This window comes from Eucalyptus grandis, chromosome 2 (assembly GCF_016545825.1).
Source record: "Eucalyptus grandis isolate ANBG69807.140 chromosome 2, ASM1654582v1, whole genome shotgun sequence".
NCBI lineage: Eukaryota > Viridiplantae > Streptophyta > Magnoliopsida > Myrtales > Myrtaceae > Eucalyptus > Eucalyptus grandis.
Genome location: NC_052613.1, coordinates 2,944,228 through 2,958,065, shown reverse-complemented (window position 1 = coordinate 2,958,065; position 13,838 = coordinate 2,944,228). Strand labels below are relative to the sequence as shown.

Below are 13,838 nucleotides of genomic sequence, written 5' to 3'. Positions count from 1 at the left end.
AGTTATAAAAATTATTTTTAAAATTGTTTTAAAAAAAATCGGGGCTCTTCTCCCCGGTCGCCGCCCATCGCCGGAGGGGCCGAGCGACGGTCGTCGGCCCTGAGCGGGGGTGGCTGGCCCTCGGCGGCCCCCCAGCGAGGGGCCGGCGATCGTCGCCCGCCACAGGCGAGGCCTCGTCGGCCCTCGCTCGGGCCGGCGAGGGCTGACGAGACCTCGCCCGGGGCGGGCGACGGTTGCTCGGCCGCGAGTGAGGGGACGGCGACCGTCGCTCACCTGGGCGAGGCCTCGTCGGCCCTTGCTCGGGGCCGGATCTGGGCAAGCCTCGCCGAGATCTGGCGAGCCTCGCCGGCCCCGGCGAGGGCCGACAAGGCCTTGCCCGGGCGGGCAACGGTCGCCGGCCCCCGTGAGCGTCGGCGAGGCCTCGCCCGGCGAGGGCCGGCCACCCCGCCCGGGTCGGCGACCGTCGCCGCCCCTCCGGCGATGGGCGGCGGCGGAAGTCCACCGGTGCCCTTTTTTTGTTTTTGAACAATTTTGTTTTTTTTAAATAAATTGAGATTTTCCTTTTTATTTTTTAATCTAATTTTTAAAGATTTGGAATAAAAATAATTTTAAAAGCCATTTAAAAAATAAAAAAAATCATTTAAAATATGATGACAGCGCCACGTCGGCAATTTCCGTTAACTTTTTTGATAGTGTTAATTTTAGGACTCAATTGAACCAACTTGATAAGTTTTAGGACTTGATTGAACTTTTTGTAAGTTTTAGGACTCAATTGCACTTTCGGACAAGTTTTAGAACTTCTACTGAACATATCCCTTTTTTTTTTTTTTTTGGTTTTGCTTTTCTTCTTTTTTTCATTATTTTTGGTTTTTCTTTTTCCTTTCTTGTTTTTTTATTTCTTTCCCTCCTTTGGTCTCCTTCTCCTTCGTGCTTTGAGCCCTCCGTCACACCTGCAACCCCTTTTTCTAGGACAAAGATCACTCGACGCCGATACCATGGTGAGCGTTCGCCGGCGTTAGGGCCGCCGTTGGCTGACACCCAATCTCACACCGGTCGCCACCCCGACCACCACTCGTTGGCCGACCTTACCTCGAATGGCCAAACCGAGGCCAACCACAAAGTCTCGACACACCCTTCCACCGTTCGGGGACCACGCAACACTTGCCCGCGTCGGCTCGATCAAAGAAAGGGGCCGGGACGACCATAGGTGAAACAACCCAACGAGCGGTTGATCGGTCGAAGCTAAGGAACGCACACTGCCAACACAAATGTTCAGATCTAGTCTAGACATCAGGAACAAAATATGAAGGCGACGAGGGCCGGAGCACACGTGAGCCGGGCGGCCACAAGCTCCGGCCCGGCACGCCCTAAACAAAACGCGAGGGGACCCGAGCTTACCCGTTCAGCTTGAGGACGTTGCCAGGAAGGTCGTCAGATGGGTTTGCACGCGGTTGAGATGCCCTCTCTTTGCTCTTCTCAGTTGCTCAGACCTCCCACTCTCCGCTCGCCGTCTCTCTCGCCCTGCTCTGTCCAGCCCCCGGGAAGAAGAAGACCAGTCCCTTTTCCAAGCTCACCCTCGCCCTCAAGCTCGCTCACTTCCTCTGGAGCCTCCTCTCTCTAGTTCGCTTTCTTCGGCTAGCTCTCTCTCCAACTCTCTCTCCCTCCCAAGACTGTGTTCTCCTCCTTTCCTCGCCATTGGTTCCTCTCCTTTTGTTCACTTTTCTTCTGCAGGTCTGCCCAAAGACCCCCGCCGTGCCGTGCCAGCCCAACCGAGCTGCCCCCAACCCGCGGATCACGCCGCTCCTCGCCACACCGATCCCCTGCTCCTGTCGCTGGTTTTCCTTTCTTCTGCAGGTCATCGTGCGAGATAGGCCGGAGGAGGATGAATGCTGGCGTGGGCCGGGCCAAAAGGGAAACGGGCCTGGGCCACGCAGGGGAAAGAGAGGTGGGCGGCGGGCCGGGCCAATGCCAGATCCGGCCCGACCCGACCTCTAGGCGTTTTTTCTTTCTCTTTTTTTTTTGTTGTTGTTGTTTTGTTGTTTGTTTTTTTTTTCTCTTCTTTTTTTTTAGTAACTAATTCCTAATTTTGTATGCGATAGAGTCATAAATAAAATAGTAAAATTTAGGTGTCAACAAAATAATTGTACTTTGATTAGCTATTTGTAGATTCTTCTCTCCACTCTTTGAGTGTCGAGTCATCTATTACAGAATGTAAAGACCTTTCAACCCTTTTTACATATCCCAAATTGTCCTATTGCACTTGAGAATCAAATAGACTAGTGGATTGGTTATGAAGGCATTAAGATGTAACATGTTTCGATGCCCTTCCTCTTGTATTTTGACTCGGTTTTTTGAAAAAAAAAAAAAAAACATAATCGGGCTAGTTCCACTTAAGCCCATATGGTAAAGTGTTCCTTTTCAAGTATTCATATTCTTTCCTAGTGTCATTTTGGGATCAACAACTACTCTTTGAAAGGTAATGACCATTCCATATGGCATATAAAATAGTGCTAAGGCCTTGAGATAATTGAGTAGGCATTTAGCATATGATGCTAACAATGGTTAGTGAAGTTAGGGACTCAGTGCATATGATCTCTTGAATCACTTGAGATTGGCTAATGATTTTATGCTTGTCATTCTTTTATTCCATGTGCTTTGTGTTGGTAGTTTGTTTGTTAAATAAACTAAGAGGTGTCTTGTCCCATGTCGAGAAAATGTGAATGCGCACGTATAAGAGATTTGACACGATCAATGATCATTATTTTTTATTTATTGAAAAATTAGGATTTATTTTTATAAAAATTAACCATAAGTCCCGTTGAAACCTTGTGACTATTCACGAAGAAGTACAGTTATTTTTATTTATTTATTAAATTTCGAATTTTTATTATTTTGTCCAATGGTTACTCAAAGTTCATACCTATTCAAGCATAATTTCTTAATCCTCATAAGGTTGTGTCTACTTGGATATAACTTCTTATTTTCGCTATAAATTACTAAAACGTGTATGTTTGATCATAATCTTCTTCTTTCATTTTTTGTTTTCTTTCAAAAGAATATACAACCATTATTTCTAATTGTTTCATTTGAGAGACTTTAGAGAAATATTATAATTGTTATATAATATTCTCATTTGAGAAATACTAGAAATACTATAATATAAATTTTCCAGTGACCATTAACAACGTTGTGGGCAAATAAATCTTTAAAGAAATTGAGATTACACTACAAAGTCCGACTAGATTATTCTATTTAGCTCAATGATCCGACTTTATTGTTCTATCCAATTTGAAACCATATTTTTCTTTACACTTTGAAAAGCACAGAAGGGTTGTTCAATCACTTCACACTTGCAACATATTGATATGAGAACTTGCTCAATTTGCTAAGATTTCCTCCTACTTTAGATGTGAATTGAGATGGTCATGTGTGAACTACCATGCTCCTAGGCATTTTTGATTTGTGGAATTCTAAGTAGCGGTTGATAGTCAAGGCAGAAGAGGTCATAAATAAATCTAAGGAATAAGTATATTAGAAGTTCTAAAATTTGTCACAAAATTATAATAGAGTCTTAAAACTTACAAATTGGTCAAAGTATAAATCCTTCCAATGATTACAATTCTTGAAAGTTTAAAGAGATAAGTTTTATAACTTGATTACACTTTTAAATATTTTAGGACTCAATTTGGAGTTTTGTGACCAATTTTAAGATTTTGATACATTTATCCCTAAATTCAAGCCAAAAAACAAGAGGGTGCCCGATCGTTCGTTCATTCGAGTAGGTGGGCCGGATAGAGACTAGCTCGGACACCTCGTGGCCGCAACCATGGGACTAGAAAAGTCAAATGTACATGTATGAAAAATGCACGGGGAATCTCATCTGAAACACGTGAGGCCAAATTTGATCATCTAAAGTCAAATTAAAGGTCTTTGCATAATTATGAATGTGGATTGGCCCCAACTTGATACAAAGAGAACCTTTCAATGATGGACCTTATCTAACAAACCTAATCACAACCGTGCAAATATAAGATTCATGATATTTAGGAATAAACGATTTCAGATTTCGTATAGATTTTATATGGAACCTACTCGTTGGAATAGATTTCTCATTTTTTTTTAACCAGGAACCTACATTACATACTCTAAAATCTATCCTATCACAGATTTCAGGATGAGTTCCAGATTTTACCTATATTATTAATTAAACAACTGTAGTGAACCATCACCTTTAATTACTACCATATATAGCTACAATTCACTGATCATAACTTATATTTAAATACATGAAGAATATGAATCATTAACAAAGTAAAAACCGCAATCATGAAATGAAAATTTAGACTAGTAATTCCGGATTACACAACCATCATCGAACACCTTGGAATACCATATAATTACATGAAGGTATAAACCAAGAAAAATTTAAAAACTTATACTAGGTTCTAAGTTTCCTCTTCTTCCAAACGAGTTCCTACTAATTTAGTTTTTTTTTTTTTTGTGATAATTACTTGTTATGAGTCACAAATTTTTAAAGGGATACACTTCACAACAATTTATAATAATTTATTATAATCATTATTATTTTCAGAATAGATTAAAAATTATCATCTAATTTTTCACCAAAAAAATTATCATTTAATCATTTTAAAAAAACTACCGACATGGACGTCAACATCCGTCGCCCTCGTCGCTTCGGTCGTTGCAGATCTCTCTCTTTCGTCCGGACCGCCCTCAATCCAAGATATTCTCGGACTCGAAAGGTCTTAGAACCCCCTCATCATTCTCGCCGCGTCAAACACTGCATTCCACCGACCAAAAAAAAAAAAAACACTGCATTCCACCGACCAAGAGAGAGAGAGAGAGATGTTATCGCGGCGGCATTTTCAAAAACCCTGCCGTAGCATGAAGAAAGCACGGAGTGAGGTGAAAAACGAGACCCCAGAAGTCAAGCATCAGTCTGTAGCTTCGACTGCGCGTGGTGTAGCTGTGTTGAAGCTTTTTATGAGATCATCAGGTTGAATCGGAGCTCCCATCGCGCTCTTGCTCAAATCTTTCCCTTTTCTTCTTCTTCTTTTCTCTTTGAAGAGAACTGAAAGAAGGAAAATTCGGTAACCGAGCATATCTCAAGCAGAGCCCATGAAGTCGAACGGAGCGAGCCCATCAATCGCCCTTCCTCTGCTCGCGCTCTCCTCGTTCTTCTTCTCTCTCGCCGTCTCCGATCCTCGAATCACCGAAGCGGGCCGCATCTGCGAGAACTCCACTTGGATTGTCGCTGGAAACATCGTCTCCGACCTCATCGCCATCATGAATGAGCTCTCCGACGGCGTCGCCGCCCAGCGCTGGTGGAAGTACTCCCTCGCCACGCCAACGCTAGCAGTGTACGGCCTCATCCAGTGCCATGGTGACTTGACTGAAACCGAGTGCCGCCTCTGCTTTACCGAGAGCTGGATCCGGATCGCCCGCTGCCTCCCCAACTTTGGTCGGCTCTACTCGACGGCTGCTTCGTCCGTTACGGCAGTTACGACTTCTACAACGAGACCGTCGATCCGACGCACGACATGCTCAAGTGTAGTTCCAATTTGACAGTCCCGACAGAGAGAGTGGCCGAGTTCTCAGATAGGGTGGACCGGGTCCTGAGGAATGTCTCGACCAGCGCAGTGCGGAACAAGGGCTTCGCGGTGGCTGGGGAGGACGGAATTGGAGGAGTTGCCGGGGTATATGCTTTGGCACAGTGTTGGAGCACGCTTGATGCCGGCGGTTGCAGATTCTGTTTGGAGAATGCAACTTCGATGGCGAGAAACTGTGCACCTGGAGAAGCGCGGGCCATGAACGCGGGATGCTTCCTCCGTTACTCGACCACAAAGTTCTACGACGTCCCTGATGGCGGAGGTAATAACGTCCTGATCTCTGGTTTACCGACTTACAAGATGGCTTCCTCGCCATTAAAGAAAAACCGACGCTCTTCTATGTCTGCTGTCAGATTTCGATTTTTCCAATTGCGGTTTCCTCCTGTTGGTCGATTAAGGCACTTCTTTTAATGATATTTTTAATTTTTTCTTTCTCTTTTCATTTTTTAAATATCAAATTATTTTATTATTTTTATGTTATTTATTTATTTCTTCAGACAATTGCGAGCTCGAGTCTAGCTAGATTGGTGAGGCTCAAGCCTTGTCAAAGGTCAACAAGACCTCAACATTGCTAGAACAATGAGCTCATCCCTTGCCTGTGGTCAATCGTTGGCTGTCATTGAGGGCTGATTAGCTGAGGCAGGAGCAAAATATAAAAAGAAAGGAAAAAAATAAGGAACATAACCTAAGAGTGCATTTGTTTGACGAAAAGTGTTTTCTCGAAATTAATTTCCGAACTTTCATCCGTTTAATTCGTCAAAAATGATTGATAAATCGAAAACACTTTTCGATCAAGGAAAATATACACACATAAAGTTAGAAAAGTGAATTCCTAAATCTAAGATGGTCAATACACTTTCAAAAATTTATCATGTGGAGTTTTTAAATATTTTATTTTAAAAATTGATTTTTTAAATTTTCTTTTCTTTTTCTTATATTTTTTCATTTCCTTTTTTCTCCTCTGCCAATCGCCAGTGCAAGCCCACCTTGGGCAAGCTCAAGCCTCGGCAGCCTCGTTGCAACAAACCCCAGGATCTAGCGAGCTCAAACTTGCCCGGGGCTGGTCAGGTTGGCCCTTGCTGGGCCTTGACAACGATGCTAGTGGCCTGTGAAGGCTTGACGACTAGTGGAGGAGGAAGAAGGAAAGAGAAAGAAAATCAAACAAACATTATTTAAAAAATGACTTTCCAGAAAACATTTTCCTTTTTCTTGAAATTTTCTCCCAATTGAACACACCCTAAGTTTAATTTGATTGATCTTATGATTCGATGCTTGCTAGATTTTGGAATTATTAATGAACTCGCTCATCTCAACCTAATGTTGTCTTTATCATTTCACGGGTTCATCTAGGGTCCGCATCACCATAGCAATAACCTCATCGGCTGCTGCAGCGACTTCGCTTGTTCTCATTGGTGCATACATTGGATACAAAAAATACTCCAAGAAGAAATAAAGTAAGCAATTCGGTTCAAATGCGTAAAATGATCTCTTAGTAATTCTTGATCACAAGCTTGATGACACGAATTTCGCATTCATCCTTATTCAGTGCTAAATAACCTCATGCAATTGCGGCGAGCAAGAGCAAGTTTAGCTTATATTTCAAGTACAAGACACTGGAGAAGGCCACCAACTTCTTTGATGACTCGAGGAAGCTAGGCCAAGGGGGTGGCGGTTTCGTCTACAAGGGGATTTTACCCGATAGGAAGGTCGTGGCGGTTAAGCGGTTGGTGTTCAACACATGCCAATGGGCAGATGACTTCTTCAATGAGGTGAACCTGATAAGTGGGATCCGACACAAGAACCTAATGAGGATTTTGGGATGCAGCATCGAAGGCCCAGAGAGCCTCCTTGTCTACGAATATCTTCCTAAAAGAAGTCTTGATCTAGTTCTTTTTGGTAAGTAGCTGGTTGTTGCATAACTGCATAACACACCTACACAGTCATCGTTTGGTGCCAAGAAGAGATCCACCCTTCATGGCGAGCATTGGTTCAGTTTGCATTCTTAGTAACTGGCTTCTTGTATTGCAAGCAATGCTTCCATCTTATGATTTTTGAGTCGAAGGTTTCAAAAATCTGCTCCATTAGTGTCTTGCCTTGGTCAGTTATGTCTGTCCCACTCCGCTCTACTTGTCTTTCTAAATAAGCGAATAGAATCTGTTGTTGCAGTCAACGATGCGACCCCCGTCCTAACTTGGGAGGAGAGGCTGAACATCATCATAGGAATAGCTGAGGGCCTCTCATATCTTCATGGAGGTTGTGGAGTGAAAATCATCCATCGGGACATAAAATCCAGCAACATCCTCCTCGACGAAAATCTCACGGCGAAAATCTCAGATTTTGGGCTTGCTCGATGCATTGCTCTGGATAAGTCTCATCTTAGCACGAAAATTGCCGGCACAATGTAAGAATGCCTTTTCATTACCAGCCTGCTTGAAACCATAGTCGGCACTTTTGATTTCCTTAATCTGACAAGTTTGGCCCCTCAAGAGGGGTTTTGCGTTTCATCCTTCCCTTGCACTTCACATCTTCTTTGGGTTAAGTATGGTTTATATCTAAAAGACGATTGATTATGCAGCGGTTACATGGCGCCTGAATATATTATGAGGGGACAGCTAATGGAGAAAGTCGATGTTTATGCTTTTGGGGTGCTGGTTCTTGAAATCTTGAGTGGTAGGAAGAATAGTGTATACGCACGGGGGTCGAGCTCGGTATTACGGTCGGTAAGGTTGCTTGTCCCTACGATCATGAGAACTTAGACTGACATTTACTTTCTGGCCACACCCCACTAGGATTATCTAATTTTTCTTTTGATTTTCCCAACAAACTCTATCATTGGTTTCTACGTTAGTGCTAGTAGATTTATCTTCAGATATAAGGGATCCATGGAAATTCATGATTGCTTTGCAGGTATGGAAGCATTACAAGTCAAACAATTTAGCCGCGTGCATTGATTCAGCCTTACAAGGTAAATTCCCCATCCTGGAGGCATCGAATGTGCTCCAAATCGGCCTTTTGTGCACTCAAGCCTGCATGGAATTGCGACCGCCCATGTCTGGAGTCGTCGAGATGCTCCACAACAAAAACCGTGTAGTCCCCCAACCGAACCAACCCCCGTTCATCAACGCGAGCTTGCTGTTCGACAAATCCAGCAGCAGAAGCTCTACATGAACACATGGCTGTTGAATTAGCTCACGGCATCCAAGGTCTCTTCCAGCTTGACAGGAAGCCCTCTTCCAGCTTTGCATCATCGACCCTTTAGTATTGGGACCTTTCTTCTTCTTCTTCCAACGAATACGAACACTTTGCAATTGACTAACAGTGCAGATTTTAGTGACATCAGGGCATGAGTCGAATTATCCTTACTTGGTTAGCAGCATGTTCAGATGACGATGAGTCCAATCTTAAATCAATAAATCACGAATATCCCACGAATATATGAATCTAAGTGAGATGCGATTACTCTGTTTTTTCGTAGTTTTACGTCTTGATTGGAGAATCATACCATGTTGGGATGTTTCGATTCCAGAGTCATCATAGGTTATGTAATAAAAGGAAAGAAAAAGTAAAAAAAGAAACGAACGTCGTTCTGTTTTTTTCGTAGTTTTATGTCATTCTTTCTTCTCTTTTTTGGTTGAAATAATTTTACATTGCTTCAAAATCCGCGACTGTCTCGCTTACCCTTTGCTGCTCATCGCTTCGGCGCATTGTCGCACGTCCTCTTCTGCATTGATTTCATGAAAAAAAAAATGATGATGACAAGAAAGAGAAATTATGCATTCCCAATGGTGATGATTGAGAGGGACAGACTCTAAAGAAAGCTCCTCCTCCGACGATGAAGGTGACGATGTCCCTGAACCAGAAACCTCGAAAGAAGAAGAAGCACTTGCAGAGAGAAGAGACTTTGATGGATGCTAAGAAGAAAAGCAAAGCACCCATCACCATTAGTCTTCAACAAATGCAAAAACATCAAATACTTTGGGCACGTACGCCGTTAATTCATAATCATATATCGCAAATGCAATCAGAGCCTAAAATCCAACTTTTTCAGAGTTGAATCCCTTCATGAACAACATCACTCCCAGTATAGATCACGCGAGGGGAGAGAAAGGGAGCAACCTAGTATTCGCAAATGTTCAGGCGGCGGAGCTGGTGACGCTGGGACTTGCCAGCCACCATGAGGGTGTTGGAATCCAGCTTAACGCTCTCGCGATTTTGAGATTGCTTCCATCGATCAGCAAAGCTGTAAGATATAATGAGATTATCTTTACAATATTCTGGATATTCTAGAGATCTTTAATATTCTAAATATCCTTCCCATATCCTGGTATCTATGATATTCTTCATATATTTAATATTTTGGATATCTTTATGATTGATTATAATTGATAATATAATATTTTATTACTGTAAATAGTCTCCCTGTAAAACTTATAAATAGGTTTTTGTATTCCTCGTTACAAATCATCAAAATATACCGAAGTTCTTTATTCCTCCATTCTTAACTTGGTATCAAAGCCTCTTTCTTGAGGATTTTTATTTTTTGCAATGCCAGCTGAATAGGTCACGTTTTCTCCACGAAGGTGTCGCGTCGCTCTCGTTTCTCCGCAACTTCCGCTGCTTGTTTTGTCACCAACCCAGCCGCTACATGCCATCGACTTGGAACCATCACAGCCATATATTACAAGTCTTTTTGGACTTATTCAGTTGGTTATATTGACAATACAACATCACGAACAGATTCTACGTCACTCAAAGAATCCAACCAGCCAAATCACACCGCCAACTGATGCCGCACATGCCCACACGCGCCGCACATGCCCACACGTGTCACTCTAAGCCTTTGCATGCCCACATGCGTCTCATGTGAGTTAAGTCGGCCGTGTATTGCTAACATGATCATTGCGTCATCCTTATGTCACCTGCCGCCTCATCTGCCACGCCAATGCCACATCATCGCCACGTCATCTGACTAGAATATTCTAATTTCTATAATTAATAATATATAATTAATTAATACTACTTATTTATTCATTTACTCATCAAATTTGATTGATTGATATGAGTTGATTTTCTAATATGATTAATTGACAAAATTATTGCGATATGGCGAGCGATCGAACAATAATATAGATAAAAGAAGAAAATAAATCGGACGCCAGATTTACGTGGTTCAGTCGTAAAGACCTATGTCCACGGGGAGAGCAGCAGCGAATTTCACTTTAGATTAAGCGATACAAGAAGATTACACACTCAAGTCACTCAAAACACTCTCTTGGTGTTTCCCAAACTTCAATTTAACCCCAAACCCAAATTGTTTATAAATAAATAACTCACTTGGAGATAAACTCACGATATAAAATTATCACACAAGCTCAAAACAAACGCTGAAAAAGAACTCGTTTTCTTGATCGTGCTTCAGCTTGAAGACATGCGGCTCCTCCTTTTCTCTCGTACGGGTGCAGTAGCAACACACCGAAAAAGAAGAGAAACCTTGCGCAAAACACTTCTGTTTTATACGTGTGCCTAGGTCAAAGTTTGACCTGGGCCCACCTGCTCCTTTATTCGGCAAGCTTCACGCCAAAAGGAAATCTTCGTATTATTATACGTAGGTGTGTGCCCAAGGTCAAACTTTTGACCTTGGGCCCCATCACCTTCCTCTTCAACGTGCAGAGGCGTGAAATCGCGTGTGTTTGGGCCCCACGAAGCTTCGGCTTATTTGGCCTCCTCTGTGACGAAACAGAAAACTTTGCTGCATATATATATATAATTTTATTTTCTCTTTGTGCAACTTCAAGAGTCCAGCGAAACGCGTTTTGTAAACGCTCAAATTCGAAACATAATTTAACAAAAACAATAGCTAATCTAATAGCTGCTTCGGCGACTGTAGTGCCATATCATTGCCACATCATTGCCACGTCATCATTTGACCATTGACCATTGACTAGAGTTGATAAGAGTTGACTGAAGTTGATCGATCGGTTCCTGAGGTATTTTGACGTGCTGTTTTCATGATGAAAGCCCTAGTCTCGCAAAGAAGATGAAGCAAAGAGGACTAAGAGAAAAAGAAGGGTCGACATAGAGCGAGCGAGAGAGCATAAACATTCGGAGCACCTTCCGTCCCAATTGAGCATTAGATGAGGGTCACGTTTTGTCCGATGGCTTGGGAATTGCTCTTTTTCTGTGGCATGGAGACAAGCTCGGTCAACGACCTCATCCTTCCCTTGTCTCTTTCTCCTTCTCTTCTTTATTCCGCGGGCTTTTTTCTGTTTCCTCTCGCGAATATCATGAGTCGGATGAGGGTTCCGCATCGAAAGGCACCCCCTCCCCTGAGGCCCCTCCCGGGATCCGACTCGACTTAGCTTGAGAATTAATTGTCATCTTTTGAGGTGTCGCGATATTAGATCCGGATCTGGCCTAGCCCACCCATTTGGTTAGGCCTACTGGGGGTGTCCAACCTGTCTTTTTTCTAGAGGTAATCTGTTTCTGATTGAGTCAAAAAGGCGGCTCTCGATCCCAACGGATTGGAGGTGGGAACTAAATTGGTTCGTTCTTCCCAAGATTGATCAAAAGAACCGGCCACTTTTTTCTTTTCTGGGGAAAGAACTTAAAAAGTTATAAAATGCAAAATAAGAAGAAATAATCTCAATCTCGGCAATAATTCTTCCGCATTATAGAACCATAGATCTTTAAGAAGGTCTAGTTCAGTGTCTCACGAAACTTTATTACTGGACACCGTTGAATCGTTTCCTAGTGTCTCAGATCTCAGAATTTCTGAGTCATTCCACATGCATTAAGGATTTTCAGCCGTCACCGGTATTACTTAACGTGGTATTATGTAACGTCACGACTAGCTTGCCATACTCGACTATTGACGATGGGCTCTCATTAGGAGAGAGTATCAACTGATATGGGAGCAACTCTTCCAGCAGGGTAGTTTAAAGCACACGCTTTAAATTTGTGTGAGCGGTCAAAAGCAGTTATTTCATTTACATGCACAGTGGATGTCACACCTCAATCCATCCACTTCCATCACACAAGTCTCTCTCTTTGGATCTAAGGTAAGAACTACAAGCGCCACGTTTTACACCTTGCTGGAATTCAGCAAGGTGTTAGTGAATAACCAGTAAAGACGCCCGTTGCTGTTGTGAAGGTTACACAAGAATAACTCCTCTAATTACGTGGGAGTTACAAGTAATAATTCTTCCACCATCACATGATAAAACCGTGGAGTAATGGAGAATTATAGAGGAAGAATAAGGGTCTTCTTTCACCTTCGGGCTTCTCATAAGCAAATAACATAGGACATATAAAACACTGAAAAATAGTCCCATCATTCTAGAGGAACCCAACTCTTACTCGAGTAGTATGAGTTTGCCAATGAGTTGTTTACGGGTTCGAAGAAATATTGACACTCGGACCCCTAGAGTGCCAAAAGTCGGCATAAATAGACACTTAAGTGCCAAAAGTTACGAAAGTGACACTTAAGTACCAAAATTGGAGCAAAATGGATCACTTAAGTGCCAATCCGGCCAAAATCTGACCAAAACACTAACGTGTCTATTTTTCAGCGAAGTAAGTGTAAAACGGCATCGTTTTGATGCTGACGTGGTAAAAAATTAATATGAAAATATATTATCATGGGCCCTTGCCGCTGGCCAAGGAAAAAAAAAAAAAGAAAAAAATTGAAAACTCAATTTTTTAGAAATATAAAAAGGAAAAGAAAAATAAAAATAAAAGGAAAATGTGTTTGATGAGAGAAAGTGAGGTGAAAGAAGATATGGAAAAATGAAAAACATTTTCCCCCATTTTAAAAGATTTTTTTCATTAATGAAAAATATTTTCCCCAAACAATTCATTTTCCATAAAACGAACACTAGAAAATTTGGAAAACATTTTCTTGGAAGTTATTTTCCGTGAAACAAATAGAGCCTAAGATCTATTTAATTTCTACGAGATTGAAAGTTTATGTCATGAGGAATTTTGGGGCAAAACACTAAGTAAGATATCGGGTGTAATTGAGGCTTCGGAAACACTGGGAATGTTTGAATGACTCGAGTATGATTATAATCTCTATTATATCGTTTCATCCATAGTGGAATTTGTTATTGCTCGCTCCGTGGACGTAAATCACTATAATTGAATCACATAAATCCGATGTTCGATTTACTTTCTTTATTTTGTCTATTTTAATGTTCGATTATTTTCTTT

At 42.0% G+C, this 13,838-nt stretch overlaps 1 protein-coding gene across 1 annotated transcript; it reads left to right on the top strand.

Annotated features, from left to right (window-relative positions):
- Nucleotides 1–5,139: 5,139 nt before the first annotated feature.
- On the top strand, nucleotides 5,140–8,798 carry LOC104429034 (cysteine-rich receptor-like protein kinase 1). Its single transcript, XM_039306046.1, has 7 exons — nucleotides 5,140–5,423; nucleotides 5,522–5,978; nucleotides 6,606–6,698; nucleotides 7,211–7,526; nucleotides 7,797–8,031; nucleotides 8,206–8,350; nucleotides 8,538–8,798. Exons 1-7 carry the CDS (start codon nucleotides 5,140–5,142, stop codon nucleotides 8,796–8,798), a joined length of 1,791 nt encoding a protein of 596 aa, XP_039161980.1.
- The last annotated feature ends 5,040 nt before the right edge of the window (nucleotides 8,799–13,838 follow it).